A 25,385-nucleotide genomic window follows, 5' to 3' on the forward strand; every position below is an offset into this window, starting at 1 on the left:
TGCCGCTGCCTGATAGGCTGGCCTCACTTTATTAGCCTAGCCTCGTGCTTCCGGGCTTCCTGCTCGCTGATTCGCCGAAGCAATGGGCGGCCGGCCGCGGATTGGCTGCGCTCAGCGGCGGGCTGAGCAATTGGGATGAGGGGAGCAGTTGGGCCAAGATGGCGGCCGCCGAGGGATCCTCAGGCGACGGCGAGCTGTGGCAGACCTGGCTTCCTAACCACGTCGTGTTCTTGCGGCTCCGGGAGGGACTGAAAAACCAGAGTCCAGCCGAGGCCGAGAAGCCGGCTTCTTCATCATTGTCTTCGTCGCCGCCGCCGCCGCCGCCGCCGCAGTTGCTGACGAGAAACCTGGTCTTGGGCCTCGGCGGAGAGCTCTTCCTGTGGGACGGGGAAGGCAGCTCTTTCCTAGTGGTTCGCCTCCGGGGCCTCGGCAGCGCGGGGGAGGAGGCCTCCCTCTCCCAGTACCAGGTACGGCCCGGCTCCTCTTGGACATGACCCTCGTCCGGGATCCGAACTAGTTTTTTGTTTGTTTGTTCCCTCCCCATCCTGGCTATTTTTCGTCTTCTGTGAGGCGCGCCGTTCAACTGTAAGCAGACAGACGTCCGGCCTCTGGGAGGGGCACGGTCTCTCTTTTATTTTCACTCCGCGCTAACATGGCCACGTAACCTTCCGTAGCCCCTTTTTTGACCCGACACTGTGCCTGACACAGTTGGAGGGACGCATGCTCTCAGGTGCGTGAGTTCGTGGGGCCCGGGAGGAAGGGAAGGACCGCGTCGAGCTCAGTAAGTAGCGTCCGTTGCGCAGGGCGAGGGGAGGGAGCGGGTGCGGTTGCTCGTTTTAGGAGGTTGGTCCTGAGAAACCTCGGTTATGATGTGACACTCAAAATCGTAGGCACGGTCCTCACTTCCTCTTGGGATTGTTACGAGCATCATCGGGGAATGGATTTGAAAGCTGACGCAGCGGAGGAATCCCCTGTTATTTCATTTACTCTTTAGAAAATCAGGCCATCCCCAAGGTGGGAAGGGATTTTTGTTGGTTTTTGATAAGCCAGCAGCTGTGAAAGTGGGTGTGATCAGAAAGGACTCCATCCTGGCTGTAATCAAGCATGGCTTTCTGGAAATGTTCATGCTATAGGAGGGGCCCGGTGCACCAATTCCTGCACCTTGGAAGGAACTGTGGGCTGCGAGGCTGGGGAGGGCACAGGGGTGGGTCTTGGCCCCCGACCCCCCCTGGCACCCACGGAGGAGCTATTGGATTGGGGCCAGGGGCCAGCGCCAGCAGCGGGTGGGAGTAGGCCAGCGCTGTCAGTGGGTGCAAGCAGCAGCTGCTGCCCCAATGGCTCCTCAGGAGCAGGGGGAGGTGGAGAAGCCCCCAGGGGCAATTGGGGCCAGCAGCTGCTGCTCGCACCTGCTGACGGCACCGAGCATTTGGGACTGGGGCCAGCCAGTGGGTGCGAGTGGGGCCGGCGATAGCAGCAGGTGCGAGTGCCCGGGCAGGAGGACCACAGCGCACGGGAGCAAAGAATTTTCAGTAACCACCAGAGGCTGGCCCCGATGACAGCGACCGGCGCCTTGCCTTGGTCTGGAGCCCCCTGCTCACCTGTTCCACCCTCCCGCCGTGGCCAGCGCCCGCCGTATTCCACGCACGCCCCCTGATGGTCAGCGCATGTCATAGCGACCAGTTATTCGTTTGTTGCACTGTTTGGTCTATTTGCATATTAGGGTTTTATGTATGTATCTATACTAATAAAGAGCTAAAATGCTAATGAGTGGGACGCTGTAACGGGTAACGACCAGGTCATTAGCATATTAGCTGGGGCGTTGCTCCGGAGACAGGGCAAAATGGGGAGGCGCCCAGAGGTGGCGGGACCATCCCGTGCTGGGGAGGGCAGGGGTGAGAGCCCATAGCACCCCCCTCACCAGTCCTTCACTACCCACCGCTTGCACTCTGAGTGCCCCGCGGCCCACCTGCCAGGGAAGGAGCACAGCACAGCAGGCAGGAGGCTTCCATGCTCTCCTCCAGAGCCATGATGGGGCGGAGCCACTGTGTTGCTCCGGAGACAGGGCGGAAGCAGGGCGGAAGCGGGGAGGCGCCCAGAGAAGGCAGGGCCAGCCTGGGGCGACTGGAGGGACTGAGGTCGGGGCTTGAAGTGGCCAGAGGCGGCCAGAGGATTTGGGGGCTGGGCCAGGTATACTGGAGCTCTGCATGGACAGGTTTGGGTGTAAAGGCAGGGCTGCAGGTGAGTGGCCGACGCTGCGTGATATTGTGCGCTGGGCTCCTAGTCGATAATAAAAGGCTAATATGCAAATCCACCAAGCGGAGGAATGGCTGGCCGCTATGACATGCACTGACCACCAGGGGGCAGACACTCGACACAGGAGCTGCCCCCTGGTGGTCAGTGCACTCCCACAAGGGGAGCACCACTCAGCCAGAAGCCAGGCTCACAACTGGTGAACGCAACGGTGGACTGCTGGGTTAGGCCTAAGCTGTCAGTTGGACAGCTCCCGAGGGCTCCCAGATTGTGAGAGGGTACAGGCTGGGCTGAGGAACACCCCTCCTCTCCCCCGCCCCAAGTGCACAAATTTCATGCACCGGGCCTCTAGTTGGTAATAAACTGATTCTTTTAAAGATTAAAAACTAAAAAACTTGGCAAACATTGTAATGCCACATCTAATGTGTGGCATTGTCCGATTCTTGTTGATGAGAAATGATTTGAAACTAAAGAGGTGCTAGATATATTTTTGCAGTTTTGAAAATAGGTCACAGGTCTACAATCTACTTACTTTAATATTTCAGTTTACAAGAGTAACTTACAAGATGCTCAGCACACAGTATTTCACTGGTACCCTACATTGCTGTGCAGCATTTGGCACAGTGATGAGTAAATTTTTTATTTTTATTTATTGTCTACTTTTCTAGACAGTAAACACCAAGTCATGGCCTCTGTATGCCTTACTTATTTTCTTAGGTATTTCCAGTATTTCACTCAGCTCCTGGAACACATAAGCTCTCAGTAAATACTAGTGTTTGTCTGAATGACCCTCAATCTTCCAGAAGATCCAAAACTCTGAGATAGGCAAAAAAAAGCAGCTTAGCATGAGTTGCGAGTTTAACAAAAGCATAAGTGGTGCCTTAGAAACAAAACAAACAAAAACCCCTAAGTACTCTGATCGTCACAAGTGATTTAAGGTAATTGGATTGTGTGTAGCAGAAGAAAGGTGGCTTCTATTTGATGTGAGGTAGACTGTCAAAATCAAGAAGAAAGAAAATGGGGGTTGAGAAGATAGGGAAAAGAAGGAAAGAACCATGACAGGAGGAAAAACAGAATCAGCAAAAAGGCAACTAAAAAAAAAAAAAACAAACAGGCTTATAGACATCAGTAATAATTGATAGAAATCTCATATTCACGATGTCTTGTCTAAAAGGACTTTGACTTAGTGGGATTCTTCATACATAAGGATAAGCAATACGTTGGCAATTTCATGGTTTATTACTGAAAGTGGAAAGAAAAGAAAAAGGCAACATGGTAACGAGAATAGGAAGAAGTGATGTTTTTTGAGGCCGAGACAAACACTTCCATACCTGCATAGGTAAAGCACCATTTTACTTCCTACAGAAATTCTTAAACCCATTCTCTATCTTATTGTACTATTTCTAATATAACGTAGTAATTATCATTTATTAATGCTTCTGAGTTCATTTGTCTTCACTAAAACATATTGAGAGTGAGTTATATTATGCTAAAGATAACAGAGAGGAAAGACACAGATTCATAAGTAATTCATTTATTGATTTTTTTACAGAGAGGAAGGGAGAGGGATAGAGAGAGTCAGAAACATCGATGAGAAAGAATCATCAATCAGCTGCCTCCTGCACACTCCCCACTGGGTAAGTGCCCGCAACCGAGGTACATGCCCTTGACCGGAATCGAACCTGGGACCCTTGAGTCCGCAGGCCGACGCTCTATCCACTGAGCCAAACCAGTCAGGGCTAAGTAATTCATTCATAATATTCGTAGTTGTATGGGATGAGCAAGTAAATAGATACTTAGAATGCAGGGTGATAAGACTGTAATAGAGGGTGCTATAGGAGTCAGTCCAGAAAAGATGCACTTATCCCTGGGATATTTTGGGGGGAGGAAAGTGTATCGAGGCTTTCCTCCAAGAATGTGTTAGCTACCAAAAAAAAGGAAAATGAGGGCATTGCAGGAAGAGAAACACGTATGCAAAAACAGAGAAGCATAATAAAGCATAATAATTACCCAGACGTACAAGTTAATCTGATTGGAGTGTCAAGTACAAGAGGGGAATGGTGGAGGGTTGAGGCTGAAGTGGGAGGCTGAAGCTTGATTATAAAGAGGAAATTTATGTGCAATATTTATTTATCAAGGCAAGATAGGGAAATTTGATGCATTTTATAACATTCCAGTCAAAATGGTTAGAACTGTTTCTTCAGTTAATGGCTCGAGTGTAATTATCCAGAATGCTTCATTACCCTACAGTTATGGAAAACTAAAGCAGTACTGTGCTTTCAAGTAATTGCCACATATATTTACATTAAAATTAAGTATTTTGACCAGTTTGCTTTAATTTCAGAGATTGCTTTGCATAAACCCACCCCTGTTTGAAATCTACCAAGTCTTACTAAGTCCAACGCAACATCACATAGCACTTATAGGAATAAAAGGACTTATGGTATTAGAATTACCTAAAAGATGGGGGAAGAATTCTGAATTTGAAGGTGGAAAATCAACAGTAAATTGTAGGTAAGTTGTATTTCCATTTAGTTGTTATCTTTTAATTTGTAATACATGCAGAAAATTATTCAAGACCATTGGTTCTTAAGGTATGTTTACTGTGAATACTCCAGATGGTCTGCACATTGGCATCTTATAATAATGTTTATAGTATATGTGTGATTATGCTTTTTATTCTTCCTGAATTATCACGTTGCTCTCTCAATAGAAGTCAGGCTATTTTTCAAGTAGGTAAAAATAAGGAGTGTGTTTGTTTTTTAAATACATATTTTTATTTATTTCAAAGGGAACAGGAGAGGGAGAGAGAGAGAGAAACATCAATGATGAGAGAGAATCATTGCTCCACTGCCTCCTGCATGCCCCCTACTGGGGATCGAGCCTGTAACTCAGGCACGTGCCCCGACCAGGAATTGAACCCTGACCTCCTAGTTCAGTGATGGCAAACCTATGACACGCGTGTCAGAGGTGACAGGCGAACTCATTTTTTTGGTTGATTTATCTTTGTTAAATGGCATTTAAATATATAAAATAAATAGCATAAATATAAGTCTTTGTTTTACTATGGTTGCAAACATCAAAAAATTTCTATATATGACACGGCACCAGAGTTAAGTTAGGGTTTTTCAAAATGCTGACACGCCGAGCTCAAAAGATTCGCCATCACTGTCCTAGTTCATAGGTTGATGCTCAACCACTGAGCCATGCCTGCCGGGCGAGAAATAAGGTTTTTTGTTTGTTTGTAAAATATATTTTTATTGATTTCAGAGAGGGAGTGAGAGAGAGAGAGAGAGAGAAAAACATCAGTGATGAGAGAATCATTGATGGGCTGCCTCCTGTAAGCCCCCTACTGAGGATCGAGCCTGCAACCCAGGCATGTGCCCTTGACCAGAATCGAACCCGGCACCTTCCAGTTCACAGGCCGATACTCTATCCACTAAGCCAAACCTGGTAGGGTGAGAAATAAGGTTTTTTAATAGCAGTTATTATCTATGAATCAGACAGTTTGTTCATAAGTTCAATTAAGTTTTACTTTTGTATTATTTTTCAACAAACTCAGAAAAGTGAGAGTCTGAAAGATCTGTTGAAAAGAATATAAGGTAGAAATCCACCTTTAGCTCTGTAATTTATAGGTTGGGTCCCTTTGAAGTATTTCTAAATTTCTATTTCCTCATTTCTACAATAGGAATGATAATATCTGCTCTTGTATTTTTCTTACAAGGTTACTAAAAAGGTCAAATAAGGTAATATATCTGAAAAATACTTTTTATTTTGATTCTTTGATATTAATTGAGTAGATGCTTTGAATGCTCTTCTAGCAAGACTTAAGTGAAAGAAATTTGAAGGAAAGCAGAGCAAAGAGTGTTAAAATAGGTGTTCCTTTAGAATGTTTTTCATCGAAGAGCTACAAAATGTTTTGGAAAATTGTTGTCTTTATTTTAGTACCACTCCAATTGCTGAGAGATTTTTCACCAGTTCTACCTCTCTGACTCTAAAGCATGCTGCCTGGTATCCAAGTGAAATGCTGGATCCCCACATAGTTCTGTTAACATCAGACAATGTAATAAGGTAAAGTTTATTTTTATGTCTTACAGCTTTGTGAATAGGGAAGTTCTTTTTCTGTTTTCCAGTTAATAGCTCAAGGTACCACTAAAGGGGTCCTTGGATGTTAGAATGCTTTGTCTGATGGCTGTTGTAGTCCCATTCTCAACATTCTAACTGCTCTAACTTACATGCCTTAATTACTGCTATTTCCTCTCAAAATCTTCCAGTCTCTCCTATCCTAATCTGACTTGTAAGCATTGATAAAATAATCTTCCACAAACTATTTTCTTTATGTCACTATTTTGGTGGTAATGTGACAGGAGAAAGAGAATATAATTGGGAATTGAGAGATTTGAATTCTTGTCCCAATGCCACTTCTGTCTTTGAGATCTCAAGCTTCTTTATAGGGAGCATTAGTTTCCAGTTTATAAAATGAGCAGATTTAATCATTTCTAAAGTCCCTTTCAGGTTTTGTACTCGATGATTAAATGCTCTAAAACTACAGATTTCTTTTATCAGTTAACTTTCTGTATCTGCCTTATGTAAAAAGTTGATGGGGAGATTCTACTAACTGAGATACAAATACCTCCAGTTTTATTTTTCTTAATCACTGCTTTTAACTGCTCTACCAAACCTTCCTTCTGTACTGAATGCTTGATCCCGTAATGGCACCTTATACAGATCTCATAGCTTTCTGGTTACTTTTAGGTATAAAAACTAAGTCTGTCCATTTAAAACTCCGATCTCAAATCTATTTCAAAACTATATCCTGGGTCTATCACAGATCAGACCTTGAGGCATCTGAAATGAGTAGAGAGGGCATGATCTGCTCTTTGACTCACCTTGAGGTAGGGGTGAAGTATAAGGAGGGGGCTGCCTCCTCTGGGTGTAACTCCTTGATAGTGGGAGTAGGAAGCATGGGGTAGCTGAGGCAAACATCTTACCTAACTGGTTATCTGTCAGTGATGGGGCAGAAGGGTGGGGGACATATCCCTGATCCTAGATTAATTGAGTTCCACCTGCTGCTGGTGGCCTGTTGATGTGCTAGTCTCTGCACCAGTGGGGTGTATGTGTTTTCTGGGGCAGCTCCCTCCATCATTGAGGAGCTGTCTCCCATTGGCTCTATTAGCTGTCCATGCCCTGAACCCACTCTCAAGAGTAGCCCCAAACTTGATATTCCTCCCTTCTCTACTTAAACTTTTTGGTCGTTCATATGGAGTCATGGTAACTGCCAAGATCCTTTTCGTTGCCCTCCAGGGACCACAGAGAACTGGGCATACTATCCCATGGTCCTTTCTTATGCTATGCCAGCCTCCCTCCTTCAGATATGTTCATATTAGATACCACATAGTGATCACATGCCCCCAACCCTCGGATATGGAATGTCAGTTTTGCCCAAGAATTCCCTTTGGGGCCTGTAGTTTTCTGCAACACATCTGGCGTTCAACTCAAATGAGATACTGATCTCCCTTTATTACAGGCACTCCTAAATCTCACTTTCTCTTAGAGCCTTCCCTATCCACCCATTTGGTTTTGGAGTTGGGGATAAAGAAAGGAGGGATCACCTCCCATTACAAATATTGTACTGTACTCCTAAGGACTCCTGACACCCTCTGTCTTAGTCTTCCTTTTATGTGTGCTGGAAAAGAAGACAGTGGGAGATAGTATAGTCTAGGCCAGGGATGGCGAACCTTTTGAGCTCGGCGTGTCAGCATTTTGAAAAACCCTAACCTAACTCTGGTGCCGTGTTACCAGAAATACAGAAATTTTTTGAATTTGCAACCATAGTAAAACAAAGACTTATATTTTTGATATTTATTTTATATATTTAAATGCCATTTAACAAAGAAAAATCAACCAAAAAAAATGAGTTCGCGTGTCACCTCTGACACGCTTGTCATAGGTTCGCCATCACTGATCTAGGCCTTCCTCACTTAAGCCTTAAAGGAAGTATCTGGCCTCAATTATTAAAGGTTCTTTTTTAGACATGGGGTATTTAGCACTTCTCTTTTCCTAAGCTGTGGATTTTGTTGACAATTTCAGGGCAACAAGAAATTCTCATAATGTCTGTTGCATTTACTTTTTCACTATTCCCCATTACAATATATACTGTTTTGTGCTTATGTATATTTTGAAGTCAATAAAGTTTATAGGAAGACCACAATGAATGTGTGTTCAACTGGGTCAAATTTTCATTTAAAATATTTATTAGATGGTATTTTTTTTAAAATATATTTAATTGATTTTTTACAGAGAGGAAAGGAGAGGGATAGAGAGTTAGAAACATCGATGAGAGAGAGAAACATCGATCAGCTGCCTCCTGCACAACTACTTGGGGATGTATCCGCAACTCAGGTACATGCCCTTGACCGGAATCGAACCTGGGACCCTTCAGTCCGCAGGCCGACGCTCCATCCACTGAGCCAAACCGGTTAGGGCTATTAGGTGGTATTTTATTGGTAATGGAACACACTAAGTTTTAAAATCCTTAGTGGGTCAGACAAAATAAGTGATTAATTTTGTTAATTTGTAAAAAGACTTCATAAGAGACATTGGATTTCTAATAATATTACTGACCTTTTGAAAATTCTTTCTCCTTTTAACAGCCATCTATGCTGTGAAAATTTAAGTTATTTTAAATTAAAGTGATTTGGTAAAAATATTTTTTTTCAGTTTTAAACTTTCCTTGAGAAAATAGGGATGGCGTGATAGTTTTTATATCACAGAAACATGTATTGCAGGCTACATGTCACTCACTCTGCTAGTCATCATAGTGAGATGTAGTTCCTTCTCTAGTGAGATTTGTTGTCTAACAGGCCAAGGAAGATGGGTATATTTGAAGGGAAGCTGGCAAACTTAGGGGCAGTAGTGAGATGACTAGACAAGGTGAGTATGGCTAAGGATTTAGGTGGAAGAGACAGGTGCAATGCCATGGAGTAGGCTAATAAAGAGTTTGGGTAAGGATGGAGAATATTTCTTCAGGTCCCAAGGAAACCTCCTAATGTTAAAGAACAAATGAAGTACCTACTTTGTCAGTAACAGCAAGATCTTTGACAAAGAAATGGTTGTGATAACTGGTAGGAAAATTCTCAAGAACTGACAGGATGTAGAAGAAAGGACAATTTTGGGAAATGAAAGAGAATTTTAAGTGCTGGCTTCCTTCTCTTTTGATTGTTAGAATTTACTCTCTACGTGAGCCCCAGACACCCACTAAGGTCATCATACTTTCAGAAGCAGAAGAGGAAAGTCTAATACTCAATAAAGGGTAAGTTTTTATTTGTGTCATGATATGCTTTTCAAATTAGGTTATTGAGGTTATAAATGCAGTTTTAATAGAGATTGCAAATTTTCCAGGGGTGACTTTAGCATGCTTTTGGTAGGTGAGAAGCAAAAGTAAGCAGTGTGACTAAATAACAAGAAGTTACAAATCTGAATGTCTTTGTAACTACTAGCTTGATATGTTTTTCAAGAAAGTTTGGAAATGTGAGTGGCTGAAACTGATTCCATGTTGTATCTTGAATAATAGAATAAATTTTAATATTGCAAAGTACAGAAAAGGTAAAAGGTGAGAGTGTTGGGGTAGAGGCCTACCAGCTATTCACTCAGCCGATTGCTGAACTCCCAGACCAGCAAACTAGTATCCCAGAACGTGGAGTGGAACATAGATAGCCCTTCTGATTCCCCTGTGACCCTGGCTTTTATGTTTTCTTATCCACTACAGAGGCAAATTCCTGGCTACTTTGACCACTAACCCAGTCACTCTTGAACTCACAAACCTGATTCCTCTCGCCTCCTGATCAATCTTTCTGGTGATTACCACACATGATCACCTACAGTGTGTCTTTGTCAGACTTACTTCACTTAGCATTATACCCTCTCAGTTCTTCCATGTTGTTACAAATGGATTTCATTCTTTTTATGGTCAAGTGATATTCCATTGTATATATGTACCACAATATTTTTATCCATTTGTCTATTGATGGGCACTTGAGATGCTTCCATATCTTGGCTATTACGTACGTACATAGGGGTGCATATATCTCTTTTTGGTTTCTTTAGATAGAAACCCAGAAGTGGAATTGCTGGGTTTTTATTATTACTTTTTTTTTTTTTTTGGTACTATTTTAAATTTTTTTAGGAACCTTCATACTCTTTTCCATAGGGACTGCACCAATTTGCAATCCTACCAACAAGGCCCAAGAGTTTTCTCCACATCCTTGCCTACACTTGTGGTTTATTGATTTTTTGATGATAGCCATTCGTCTGTGGGCCACCTGTATGTCATCTTTGGAGGGTTTGTTTAGGTCCTCTGACATTTTTTAAATTGGATTTTTTTTTGTATTATATGTTAAGTTGTAAGAGTTTTTTATAAATTTGGGATATTAATCACATATCGTATGCATCTGGCTAATATCTTCTCCCAGTTCGTAAGTTGTCTTTTTGTTTTGCTTGTTTCCTTTGCTGTGTAAAAACTTTTTAGTTTTCCCTGGCCAGGTGGCTCAGTTTGTTGGAACATTGTTTGGTATAACAAAGGTAGTGGGTTTGATTCCTGCTCAGGCCACATACCTAGGATGAGGTTAGATCTCCCTGGTCCAAGAGCATGCAGGAGGCAGCCAGTCTGTGTTTCTTTCTCACATTGATATCCCCCCACCACCACCCGTCTCCCTTCCCTTCTCTCTCTTTCCCTCCCCTTTCCTCTCTCTCTCAAATCAATTTTTTAAAAAAAGTATCCTCAGGTGAAAATTTAAAAAAAAACCTTTTTAGTTTAATGTAGTCCCATTTGTTTTGTTTTTTTGTTTGTTTCCGTTGTATCAAAAAATATATATATCACTAAGAGCAATGTCAGAGAGTTTACTGCCTATGTTTTCTTCTAGGAGTTTTATGGTTTGGGGTCTTAATGTAAGTCTTTAATTCAGTTTATTATTGAACTGATGTTTGGGAATATTAAGAGCACAAATTGGGGTGTGTTCCTTCACAGGATTTTCATCAGCTTCTACTAGGAGTTAGAGGTTGCCACCAACCTGGGATCACTTTGATTCTCTTTGATAGCCCCAGAATTGAAAGTTTCAGTTAAATGATTCTAATGTCTTAAAGCAGCAGCTACTTCAGTTTCAGTTTGTCCATCTCCACAATAGGGAAGTAACTGCCTCTGGAAGGTGATAGGCCCTGTTGTGGTGTCAGGACATTTTCTCCCCTGCAGTGCTTCCATAGCTTATACCTTCTTCTGACAGACACATGTCTAGATGAGAGGCAAGAGAGCCATGCAGCTGTTCAGAGCTTTGGCTCTGGTGTCAACACAACTAGCTTCTAATCTCAGCTCTTCCACTTGTCAGCTGTGGCATTTGAGCAAATTACTCAGTTGCATTAAGCTTCATTTCCATAACTATTCCACAAGTATAAAAAAATAATAATAGTCTGATTCCAAATCTTAGCTATGGTGAATTGTGCTACTATGAACATATGGGTGCATATATCCTTTCTGATTGGTGTTTCTGGTTTCTTGATATATTCCTAGAAGTGGGATCACTGGGTCAAATGGAAGTTCCAATTTTAGTTTTTTGAGGAAACTCCGTACTCTTCTCCACAGTGGTTGCATTATGCTGAGTGAAATAAGTCAGAGAAAGATAAATATCACATGATCTCATTTGTGGATAACAATGAACAACATAAACCGATGAACAAAAATAGAACTAGAGACAGAGAAGCATCGATCAGATGCTCAAACCTCAGAGGGAAGGCAGAGGAGGGTGGGGCTAAGGGGGAGAGATTAACCAAAGGACTTGTATGCATGCATATAGGCCTAACCAATGGATATAGACACTGGGGGGTGAGGGCATGCGTGGGGGTGTGGGGGGACAACGGGAGGATAAGGACACATTTGTAATACCTTAATCAATAAAGGGAAAAACATTTTTAAAAATGATAAGCTAGGGTAGCAATACTTATAACAGACAAAAAGTAATAATAATAGTGCTCATTAGGATTATTGTGCAGAATAAATGAGATCATGCATTAAAAGTACTTAGCATGGGTCTTGGCACAGGTAAGTCCTTATTAATTGATACCAATTATTATTAGATAGATAATTAGAAATATTACTAAATTTGATAAGTTCCCATTAAATTTTAATGGCTTGGAAGTTTAAGTCTCTTTAATTTCTATGTCTGTTCCCATTTATTGTCTTAATTTTTTAGTTTAACTCACGCAGTTCTTTTATTCTGGATATTGGGATTTCTCATTTTTAGCTTCCTGATAATCATATACCTTTCCATGTGATAAAACTATGATATGGTACTTACAATACCTTACTTAGAATGATGTTGATTATCATCTGTATGAAATTGTGGTTTTATTTTAACCATATTCATTAACCTTGTATTACTCTGGAATCTTTTTGAATAATCAATTACACTAAATTTTAAAATTATAAAAACAGCATGTTTTATCATTTATCTTTTCTGATTATAAAGATAATGTATAGCCCTAACCGGTTTGGTTCGGCGGATAGAGCGTCGGCCTGCGGACTCGGGTCCCAGGTTCGATTCCGGTCAAGGGCATGTACCTTGGTTGCAGGCACATCCCCAGTTGGGGGTGTGCAAGAGGCAGCTGATCGATGTTTCTAACTCTCTCTCCCTCTCCCTTCCTCTCTGTAAAAAATCAATAAAATATATATTTTTTTAAAAAGATAATGTATATTTATTATAGAAAATTGGGAAAACTATAGTGAAGTATTAAGAAAATGAAATCTTTTGTAGTCTCCTATTGTCTGAACTCAATATAGCAACCAGAGTGATACTTTGGGTATAAATCAGATCATTCTACTTTCTTGCTCTCCATACTCCATTGACTGCCCCCTCTCCAGCTTCATTTCTCCCTCTGTGCCTTGGCTCTCTAACTTTAACCACCTTGGTCTCTTTGCCATTCCTTAGACACCATTAACCACCTTCCTACCTTAGAGCCTTGCATGTGTCCTTCCATCTGCCTCAACTGCTCCTTCCCTGCATAACCCAGATGTGCTCGGTTGCTTCCTTAAAGTCTCAAGTATCCTCTTACCAGAATCCTTTCAGACCAGCTCCTCTAAAAAACAGCACCTCCATCAATGCCCTCTTACCCTCCTTTATTTTTCTTCATGGCATCATTTTCTGACTTTGTGTTATGTGTTTACTTCTCTGTTGTAGGTCTCTATTACTAAAGAGCAGGGCCTTGTTTAATTCACTGGTGTATTCCTAGAACTTGCAACAGAACCTGGCACAGAGCAGATACTTAGTAAATATTTGTGGAGTAAATGCATCCTACTATTCAGGTGTAACTATTGATGTTTTCATGTTTTCTTCCTGTTTCTTATTTGTGTTTGTGCATGTCTCTATTTGTATATTTTTACTATTTGTGTGTCTTTATAATTAAAGTAGCATTATATAATTTTATGGTCTTCTTCACTTAATTTTATGAGGATTTTCCAATGTTGCTTCACATTCTTTATAATCAGAGTTTTTTGGTATTCTCTATTGGTTGACTACACTTCCATCCCATCTCCTATTATTGGACATTTTGATTTTTTTTTCAACAAGTTGGTTTTTAAATCTCTTTTCAGGAGGGCATATACTGCATCTCTAGGAGAAACAGCAGTTGCATTTGACTTTGGGCCATTGGCAGCCATCCCGAAGAATATTTTTGGACAAAAAGGCAAAGATGAAGTAGTGGCATACCCACTGTACATCTTATATGAGAATGGGGAGACTTTCCTTACATATGTTAGTCTGTTACACAGGTAAGTTGAGGAGGTGACCCATCTAAATGAAAGCCCAGATTGTGCTCCAGTAGAGATTGTCATAGTTCAACTTATTTACTTATTTATTGTCATAGTTGGAGTTATTTATGTATGTATGTATGTATGTATGTATGTATGTATTTATTGCCATGGTTTGATGTGGGATCTATGTTTTTGAATTGTGGAAGGTGTTGCTTGGCTTGCACCATTTGGAGAAAGATCTGGTACAGATCATAGGACCTTTCATTTACTCATATTAATATAGGAAAATGCGATAGTATTCTTGGATAATCACTTAAGATAAGACTGAATTTCTTTTCACAAAGTGTAGTCAACCAAAAAAGTATTTATTGTGTATCATATATGAACAATATATTGTGGGGGTGGTTAGACATGGTAATCTGGTGTCTTATGTCCCAGCTGTGGGAAAAAGACATACGTACACAAGAAAAGATAATTACCACATCAGTACAAAGACAGTAAGAACCCAGAAGAAGGAGGGATTATTTTGATTGAAGAAGTTACAGAAATTTTCATAGAGAAGCACTGATGTTATGTGGGATTTAAAGGTCTAATGCGGGATTAAATGAAGCATCAAGAAAGGGGTAAGAGCATTTTAATTACCAGGGAAGCATGAAGTAGAGTATGAAAGTAAAAAATGCAAGTGTCATTCAATGAGATATTTGGGGCTAGAGGAGAGGATTCTGGTAGGGAAAATTAAATGATAAAGCTAGAAATATCTGCCCAGGGAGAAGTTGATGGATTTAAACACCTAGTTAAGGAATGTGGGTCTTTTCTGTAGGAATGGGGTAGTAAGAATGTAGTGATGGCTTCTCAGCAGGAGAAGATAAAATAATTGGTTAGGGAAGGGACTGGAGCAGAGAGACTTTAAAAAATTTTTTTTTACTAATTTCAGGGAGAGGGAGAGAGATAGAAACATCAATGATAAGAGATAATCATTGATCCGCCACCTGCACTCCCCACACTGGGATCCAGCCTGCAACCCGGACATGTGCCCTGATCAGGAATCAAACCATGACCTCCTGGTTCACTGGCTGAAGCTCCAACACTGAGCCACACTGGCCAGGCAATTGTTTTTGTTTTTGTTTTTCAAACAGACGTTTAAAGAAGCTGTTGTAAAATTTATCTTAAAGTCTACAAGAGTTTGAACTGCGATGGTTGTAATGCAAAGGGAGAAATGAACATAGCAGATACTACAAAGGAAGGATCAATAAGACTTAGTTATTGTTTGGATATGGTAGTGAGCCATTAATAAATACTGAGATCAGGAAGGGCAGCTAATTTGGGGGAAAGAGGATATAATAGAATTGTACACCTGAAACCCATATAATTTTATTAACCAATATCACCGCAGTAAATTCTTTTTTTTTTTTTTTTAAAAAAAAAGTAGTTACAGGGAAGAGAGAGAGAGAATGCAAAATTATAAAGATGAGAAAAACTAAAGAGCTTGATAGATTGCAGAATGGTAAGGCTTCACTACTAATTGCATTTTCCTTGACAGAAGTGTTCTCTGCCTTCCACACACGATCTCTCTCAGGAGACTTTTGTGTGACATTATTACTCTCTCCCTCATTTGTCTACACTATGATCTACCTAATCATCTTATTCCCAAACCTAAAAGTCATCTACATTATCTTCCATCAGTCCAGTGCCAACATTCTATTGATTTTAACCTGAAAATTTCTTGATACATCCTTCTCTCTATTCCCTTGTCCTTCCTTCAGACCCTCATCTTCTTCTGCCTGGGTCCTTCTTAAAGGTTCTCTCCATGTTGTTCTCCTTACTACTCTCACTACCAGATGAATTTTAGTAGAGTGAAGCTCCATCCCTCTTGATTTAAACCTTAGGCGACACACCGTCCCCCAGCAGATAGACTCTGCGCTCTCTAACATGCCATGGAGATCATCTGCTTTGTAAGCCAGTCCTGAAAATCTGCTTCACTTCTTTGTTGCCTTAGACTTTGTACTTCACCTCCCATCACACCAAGCTCAGTTTCCTTCTTGCTAATTCCTTGTCTTTCATGCCTCAGGACTTTGTATATGCTGCTCCCTAGCTTGGGGTGTTTACCACCTCTTCCCAGAATATACTCTCTCCACTGATCTGTGATGCCATTTTTATACACCTCACTTTTTTTGTACCTTTCTGTATTTCTCAGTAAAGCTTTGGATTGTTACACTTACTAGTATCACATGGTAGAGTAATTCTGGTTATTAAATGTCACGTCTGTGGGGGTGTCATGTAGCTCTCAGTAAATGTATTTATCTAATTCAATTAAATATGTGGGTCTGGAGCCCCGAAGATAAGCAACATTTCAGGAGAAAAAAATTGAGAGTCATCAGAACATAGATAATAGTTAATGGTTTAACATGCTGTCATGTATGTATATTTTGAAAAGAGAATAAAGCTTACAGCACCAATATTTTTTCACCCAAATATGTTTCACTCTTTCTTTAGCCCTGGGAATATCGGAAAGCTGTTAGGTCCATTGCCTATGCATCCTGCGGCTGAAGATAACTATGGTTATGATGCTTGTGCTATACTCTGCCTACCCTGTGTCCCCAACATCTTAGTGATTGCTACCGAGTCAGGAATGCTCTATCACTGTGTTGTGCTGGAAGGCGAAGAAGAAGATGACCAAACAGTAAGTCAGCCTAGTGTGTGTGCACATTTGTATCTCTGGCACCTAGTTTACATCCTGTACCAACATAAATGCTTAGATGAGGAATTTCATTTGTTATCTGACACCTCTATATCCTCTATATATTTTGGTTATTGAACGAAGTTAATCTTAAAAATTTAAATGGGAAGAAGTTGGTGCCCAACTTACTTGATCCACCAACCTACATATTTCTTTCTTGACTCTACCAAATTGGCAATCTTCGCTGACAAATATAAAGAACTTTTGCGTCACTGATTTAGCTCTTCTCTGAACTTGCTTATTCCTGTCTTTCTAAAAGAAGGGAGACTTTTTTCTCCTTGAAGACTATAAAGACTGTCAGAATAAGGGGTGGAATTAAGAATTTGAAAGCACTGTTTGATCCAGCTTTTTGCTTTTGTTTTTCATTGTGTACATTTTCACATAGACATGAAAGACTAAAAATGTGCTTTTTTTAGTCAGAAAAGTCCTGGGATTCCAGGACCGACCTCATCCCTTCTCTGTACGTGTTTGAGTGTGTGGAGTTGGAGCTTGCCCTGAAACTGGCGTCTGGAGAGGAGGATCCCTTTGATTCCGACTTCTCTTGTCCAATCAAACTTCACAAAGGTATTTTTTTCAATTACAGTTTACATTTTATTTATTTTATATTAGTTTCAGGTGGTTAGAAAAGACACCACACCTGCCCCTAATACTTCTAGTGCCCAATTGGCACATAGTTATTACAATATCATCATTATTATTTATTTTCTGTTTACATTTTTAAAAATTGATGACAGTATTTCGGAAGCCCCCCAGGTTCCGGCCTTTGCCCCGTCCACCCAGTCTCCCTTCCTCCACCTTAGACCTTCCCCACGCTATTTTCTGTGTCCATAAGTTATACATATATGCATATACTAGTTTATTCTTTGGTTAATCTCTTCCCATCCCTCCGCCCCCACCTCCCCTTTGAGATTTGTCATTTTTTTCCATGCATCCATGCCTCTGGACCTATTTTGTTCATCAATTTATTTCGTTCATTAGATTCCACATATAAGTGAGATCGTGTGATATTTATCTTTAACTGGCATATTTTGCTTAGCATAATAATATCCAGGTCCATTCATGGTGTCACAAAGGGTAAGAGCTCTGTCTTTTACAGCCACATAGCATTCCATTGTGTAAATGTACCACAGCTTTTTTTTTTTTAAAGAATAGTTTAAAAAACATTGATTTTTAAGAGATAGAGGAAGGTAGAGCAAGAGAGAAACATCCATCTGAGAGCGTAACATTGATCAGCTGCCTCCTGCACACCCTGTACTAGGGATCGAGCCCATAATCTGGGCATGTGTCATTGACCAGGAGTCAAACCGGCAACCTTTAGGAGCACGGGATGATGCTCAACCAACTGAGCCACACTGGCCAGCGTGTGTACCACAGCTTTTTTATCCATTCATCTACTGATGGGCACTTGGGCTGTTTCCAGATCTTAGCTATTATAAATTATGCTGCTAGGAATATAGGGGTGCATATATCCTTTCTGATTGGTGTTTTGGAATTCTTCGGATATATTCCCAGATGGGGATGTCTGGGTCAAACAGCAGTTCCATTTTTAATTTTTTGAGGAACCTTCCTACTGTCCCACAGTGGCTGCACCAGTCTGCATTCCCACCAACAGTGTACTATGGTTCCCTTTTCTCCACATCCTCGCCAGCACTTGTTTGTTGATTTATTAATGGAAGCCATTCTGGCAAGTGTGTACAATATTATTGATTATACTAGAGGCCCGGTGCATGAAATTCATGCACGGGTATGGTCCCTGGGCCTGGCCTGTGATGAGGGCCGATCATGTTCCCCACCCCCCCACCTCCCTGCCTTCTCCTTCCCTGGCTCCCTCAGCACCCCGCTGCTGGTTGCCTGCCATGTTCCGCGCCACCCCCTGGTGATCAGTGCACATCATAGCAAGCGATCGAACTCCCATTCTCCTGGTCAAACTCCCTAGGGGACACTTTGCATATTAGCCTTTTATATATATAGATTCCCTATACTTTACTTTAGATACTCATGACTTTTCTATGACTACCAATTTGCTTTTCTTCATCTCTTCATCTTTTTCACCCATTCACCTCCCCTCTGGCAACCCTCAGTTTATTCTCTTTATGAATCTGTTTCTGTTTTGTTTGTTCTTTATAGTCCACATCTAAGTGAAGTCATACAGTATTTGTCTTTTTCCGCCTTCACTTAGCATAATACTCTCTGTCTATTCATGTTGCCAAAAATGGTAAGATTTTATTCTTTTATGGCCAAGTAATATTCCATTGTATTTATGTACTACATCTTCTTTATTTCATCATCTATTGATGGGCATTTGGGTTGCTTTCATATCTTGGCTATTGTAAGTAATACTACAGTGAACATAGGGGTGTGTATATTTTTTCAAATTAGTGTTTTGGGTATTCACTAAATTTAATTCTTTTATTTTATTATATTTATACTAAAACTGTCATAGACTGTCCCTGTATAATTTATTTGTTCTGTGGTCCCAGACTTTAAAAATTAGACTGGCTTCTTTTATCCTTTTAGTCATATATTACTCTTAGATCAGGGGTGGGCAAACTTTTTGACTCGAGGGCCACAATGGGTTCTTAAACTGGACCGCAGGGCCGGAACAAAAGCATGGGTGGAGTGTTTGTGTGAACTAATATAAATTCAAAGTAAACATCATTACATAAAAGGATACGGTCTTTTTTTTCAATAGTTTTATTCATTTCAAACGGGCCGGATTCGGCCCACGGGCCGTAGTTTGCCCATGGCTGCTTTAGATCCAAGAAAGACTGAGCAAATTTTCCAAGTTTGAAAATAGTGGTCTTTAGTCTGGATCTACCCACATTTATAACAGTGAATTTTTCCTGGTTCAGTCAAAGGTAGATATTTCATGCTTTAAATATTAAGGATATACAAACTTTAAAAAATCAAATTATAATATACTGATATTAAGATATCTCTTTAGCCGAAACCGGTTTGGCTCAGTGGATAGAGCGTCAGCCTGCGGACTGAAAGGTCCCGGGTTCGATTCCGGTCGGGGGCATGTACCTGGGTTGCGGGCACATCCCCGGTGGGAGATGTGCAGGAGGCAGCTGATTGATGTTTCTCTCTCATCGATGTTTCTAACTCTCTATCTCTCTCCATTCCTCTCTGTAAAAAAACCAATAAAATATTTAAAAAAAAAAAAAAAAAAGATATCTCTTTAAAATATCTTTCATTTTTTAGAACACATCTTGTTATAATCAGATCCAGTTTGAATGTTACCCTTTTTATCTTTTTTTCTTTTGTTTTAATTTACCTGGTTGGTTCCAGATCATTCTGGCAACTTATCTCTCTTTACCTAAGGAGGTCTTGGATAAACAGATGAGACAGTTAAAGAGCATGTTGTTCAGAGTGGCTGAGTGGAAGGAGTGTGTGACTAGAAGTCTGGAGTGTCCTAGGTTTTAGTTACAGCTCTAACATTAATAGGCTCTATAGTAGTGGACATTTACTCAACCTTGGTCTTCAGTTTTCTCGTCTGAAAACAACAGGGATAACATCAAATGATCTTTAAGTTCCCTTCTAACACAAAAATTCTGTAATTTTATTTGCCCCTCCACCCTTTCTCAGAGTCTCCTCTAGATCTTGTCTTCTTAGTGAAGAAGGAGGAACAAAAGCTTATTCAGCCTGGAATAACTAGGTGTACCTTTAAAAGTTTTCTTCTGTGTAGTGTGGAGAGAGGGAGTTCAGTCTTAGAGCAGCCTGATTTAATCTGCTTAGAGTCCCACTAACCATTTTGGGTAGGTTTGGTAATAATGACTTTGACTCTGTATTAAAGTATAGCCAAAACATTTAAGGGGTCTTTATATAATAAACCAGGAAAGAGAACTCATTGGGTATGTCTAATTAAACAGTATTGGGAGAGATAGTCTAAATATATTAAGTCTTGGAACTTTGCTTTATAGATGAGGAAATTGAACCTATAAGGTAAAGTAATATAAACTAATTGGTTTCCTTATAAAGCTACATATGTGCCCTGGCCAGGTAATTCAGTTTGTTGGTGTCATCTTGATACACCACGGTTGCGGGTTCAATCCCTAGTCAGGGCACATACAAGAATCAGTGAATGCATAAATAAATTGAGTAACAAATTGATGCTTTCTCTCTCTCTCTCTCTCTCTCTCTCTCTCTCTCTCTCTCTTTCTCTTTCTCCCTCCCCCCCGCCCCCCAAAGGCAGTCAATTTTTTAAAAGTTAAAAAAAAAGGTACAGCCGAAACCGTTTTGGCTCAGTGGCTAGAGCGTCGGCCTGCGGACTGAAAGGTCCCAGGTTCGATTCCGGTCAAGGGCATGTACCTGGGTTGCAGGCATATCCCCAGTAGGAGATGTGCAGGAGGCAGCTGATCGATGTTTCTCTCTCATCGATGTTTCTAACTATCTCTCTCCCTTCCTCTCTGTAAAAAATCAATAAAATATATTTTTAAAAAAAAAAGGTACAGATGTGTATCTTTGGGAAATCTTAAATGTAGGCATTTTTATCGTAGTTCTTCTGAGAATTAACATTCTCATATGTGAAACTAATTCTTGACTTGTTCATAATTGTACGTAAGGTATATTACAGTCACTGAAACATTCATATTTTTAATGACATAAGTGAAATAACTACATATAACATGTTGGGGGGTATCTAAATTTCCTACTTCAGATATTAATGTTGCCTCTTCTTCATAACAGATTCCTGTTACATCCCAATATTAACATTTTTCTGTCTTTAGCACGACAGACCCATTTTGAAAAGCCATTCTACACGATAGTAGACCTGATGATTTGAGCCTTACGTCTCAAGTATGGGCAGATGAAAAGAAGCTTTTTCAATATTTATTGTTCAGAGAAATGATTGCCATAGACCAGGAATTTTTAAACTTCTTACAGCACAGTGCTTTTTTCAGAGTATTATGCAGAACCCCCGCATATAAAACAAGATAATAATAATTTAACATCCACTACACAACATGTACATACTATAAAGTCAACAGTAAGAAAGTAAGGCTGTCTGATAAAAGAAATTTTTAGTTTAGGGGCTTATGGATGACAGATACCATCTTAAATCAGCTTTAGTGTATACTTATGTCTATATCTTGATTTAGTTATCTAATATTTTTAAAATCTGAGTCTCAGAAATATATGTCTAATATATGTCTAATATATGGCTAATATGCTAAGTGTTCGTCTGGGTAACGATGTCACGTAGCAACGCCCGGCTTCCTCTCCCTAGCGACAACTAGCCTCCTTGGAGTTTCTTCAGCCCAGGAATATGACTTGCTTTATAGCCAGGTACAAATATTTCACACTTTAACCAAATGTCTGTGAAGTGTTTTCCCATGCCTCATCTCATTTGATCCTCAGAGAAGTCCTGGAGTAGGTAGATAGGAGACTCAGTGGAATCCTATTGTCTTTTCATTAGCCAGAAAACAGAAATTTAGAAAGTTTAGAAACTTGACCTGACTGAATAGAAGAAATGATGGACCTTGAAAATGACTTCAGGTTTTCTCACTGCACAGAATATAGTCAAACACGGCTGCAGTTAAATATTTTACCCTTTGTTCTCCCTGCGTGATCTACAATAATAATCTGCTTTGTGTTGATATTTACTGCTGTGTTGCTGACAGTTACCTGAAAGAGAAGTTGGGGTGCTTCACTGGGCTGGAAAAAGTTTAGCTAAATCAGAAAGCAGGTCTAATTAAGCAAGTTTATTCTATATCTATAAAAGGCTAAGTTGACTAGTGCATGTGCAATACATATAAAGCTCTCACTGGCATAAATTGCATGCGTGTGTTTCCATCTCTCATTGTTGATCATGAATTTGATTGACACTTCTATTATAGAGAAAGGGTGAATAGCGATATTAAAATATTTCTTCTAATTAATTTCCTTTCAATGTGCATAAATTCATGCACTGAGCCACTAATTTGTAAATAATAATCAGTATTTAAGAGCTCCTCTTTTAGTCTCAGAATGGCCTTACTAATACTAGGGCTCAAAAGAAGTATAGAAAATTTCATTAAAATTACATAACAACTGATCATATATTTTTTAAAATATATTTTTATTGATTTCAGAGAGGAAGGGAGGGGAGTTAGAGAGAAACATCAATAATGACAGAATCATTGATTTGCTGCCTCCTGCACATCCCCTACTGGGGATCAAGCCTGCAACCTGGGCATGTGCCCTTGACCGGGAATCAAACCTGGGACCCTTCAGTCCACAGGATGGTGCTCTATCAACTGAGCCAAACCAGCAAGGGCACAGCTGCTCATTTTTTTTAGTATAAATATAAGTGATTGTCAAACAAAAATTGGAAGTAGAACTTAAAATAAACTTAAAAATTATCTGTGGGTCAACATTATCAAGACAAGTAAAGCTTTACCTTTCATACCTGCCTTACTGTCTTATGACAGAACTATTTACTAACCAGTTGTACTGAAGTCTTTTAGTGTACCTGTACTATAGGAGTACACTTGCTTCACCAATTTCATGTAAGTAGATGTGTGCATAAGTTTTCTGCAGACCTATCCTAGTCATTTTATTTTGAATACCTGTAAATAAATGCACAAAAGTAAATAGAAAGGCATAAATGATTACCTGGTAGCAAGTGTTTATATTTTGGTGAACTCTATTGTGTTAATATTTAGAAAATAATGCATTTGCATTGTGTTTATTCATCATACTTTTTAAAACACCTAAAATATATTTGAAAGTTAAATTAAGATTTTAAAATTTCAAAACCCCCTAACATAGTGTCATAATAAAAATGTCCTGTTGATCTTCCATCATTTTCATCAGAAAACGTGTTTTGGGGCTGCTGGGGTGAATATTTTCAGTTTTCCACTGGCTTCCTTTATATCATTAATGATTCCATTTGCAGATCCCAAGTGTCCCTCAAGATATCACTGTACTCATGAAGCTGGTGTACATAGTGTTGGACTAACTTGGATTCATAAACTTCATAAATTTCTTGGATCAGGTGAGTTTTCTGTGCTTTTCAGTATGTTTCACGGATCCTATTAAAAAGTAGTTTAGAAAAACCCTGGCCTTTGTGGTTCAGTTGGTTGAGCATTGTCCCATGCACCAAGAGTTCATTGGTTTGATTCCTAGGTATGACATATGCTCAGGTTTCAGGCTGGATCCCCAGTAGGGGGCATGCAAGAGGCAGCCAATCAGGGATTCTCATCGATATTTCCATCGCTTCCCTTCCTCTCTGAAATCAATAAAAACTTTATTTTTAAGTAGTTTGGAATAGAAAAATAATTTTGGAGTAGAAAATTAATGAAACCAAAAGTTGGTTCTTTGAAAAAATTAACAAAGTTGACAAACCTTTAGCCAGTCTGAGCAAAAATAAAAGAGAGGACTCAAATTATGACAGTTAGTAATGAAATAGGGGTATTACTACTGATCTTTCAGAAATAGAAAAGATTATAATAGGATACCATGAACAGCTGTATGCCAATTAAATAATTAGATGAAATGGACAAATTTCTAGAAAGACATTACCAAAACTGACTCAAGAAGTAGAAAATTTGAGTAGAACTATTCAAGTAAAGAGATTGAATTAGTAAACAAAACTACCTAAAAAGAAAAGTTCAGGACAAACTGGCTTCACATCTTACCTAATAATAGACAAACATGCAAATTGACTGTACATTCGCTACACCTTAAGCCACGCCCACCAGCCAATCAGAGTGACTATATGCAAATTAACCCAACCAAGATGGCGGCCGGCAGCCACAGAGCTGGAGCACGCAGGAGGCTTGGTTGCCCCAATGATGGAGGAAGCCAAGCTTCCCAGGGGCTCTGAGCTCCACTCAAAGCAACAAAGTTTCAATTATAGAAGGTAAATAAACCCCAGATACCTGCTTCCAGTCACCATGGCCACAGAGCTGGAGTGAATAAAAACAAAATAATGAAAGGCTGGAATTTTCGGTCGCCAGGGGGCTTGGTCAGTCTGAAAACAGACATCAGCTCCTCACCCAGGCTGGCCAGGCACCCAAGCAGGCACCCTTCCCTGAAGGGGGTTTGGGCAGCCTGAAAACAGCCCTCAGCCCCTCACCCAGGCTGGCCAGACACCCCAGTGGGACCCCCACCCTGATCCAGGACACCCTTCAGGGCAAACCAGTCGGCCCCCACCCGTGCACCAGGCCTCTATTCTATATAATAAAAGGGAAATATGCAAACTGACCCTAACAGCAGAACAACTGGGAATGACTGGTCACTATGACACACACTGACCACCAGGGGGCAGATGCTCAATGCAGGAGCTGCCCCCTGGTGGTCTGTGCGCTCCCACAGGGGGAGCTCTGCTCGGCCACAAGCCAGGCTGATGGCTGCCAGCACAGCAGTGGTGGTGGGAGCCTCTCCCACCTCCTCAACAGCACTAAGGATGTCCGACTGCAGGTTAGGCCTGCTCCCCGCTGGCAAGTGGACATCCCCCGCGGGCTCCCGGGCTGCCAGAGGGATGTCTGACTGCCAGCTTGGGCCCGATCCCCCCAGGGAGCGGGCCTAAGCCAGCAGGTGGACATCCTCCGAGGGGTCCCAGACTGCAAGTGGGCATAGGCCAGGCTGAGGGACCCCCCGAGTGCACAGATTTTT

General features: G+C 40.8%; 1 protein-coding gene across 1 annotated transcript in view; it reads left to right on the plus strand.

Annotated features, from left to right (window-relative positions):
* Nucleotides 1-133: 133 nt before the first annotated feature.
* NUP88 (nucleoporin 88) overlaps nt 134-25,385 on the plus strand; it is a 32,757-nt gene continuing 7,505 nt past the window's right edge. Inside the window, exons 1-8 of the mRNA XM_081109326.1 lie at nt 134-467; nt 4,595-4,764; nt 6,196-6,321; nt 9,476-9,562; nt 13,889-14,065; nt 16,541-16,727; nt 17,201-17,348; nt 23,665-23,763. Coding sequence (XP_080965452.1) covers nt 159-467; nt 4,595-4,764; nt 6,196-6,321; nt 9,476-9,562; nt 13,889-14,065; nt 16,541-16,727; nt 17,201-17,348; nt 23,665-23,763 — 1,303 coding nt within the window. The 5' untranslated portion in view covers nt 134-158. The remainder of the gene's footprint in view (nt 468-4,594; nt 4,765-6,195; nt 6,322-9,475; nt 9,563-13,888; nt 14,066-16,540; nt 16,728-17,200; nt 17,349-23,664; nt 23,764-25,385) is intronic.

The sequence above is a fragment of the Myotis nattereri genome (assembly GCF_964212035.1).
Source record: "Myotis nattereri genome assembly, chromosome: 16".
Taxonomy (NCBI): Eukaryota; Metazoa; Chordata; class Mammalia; order Chiroptera; family Vespertilionidae; genus Myotis; species Myotis nattereri.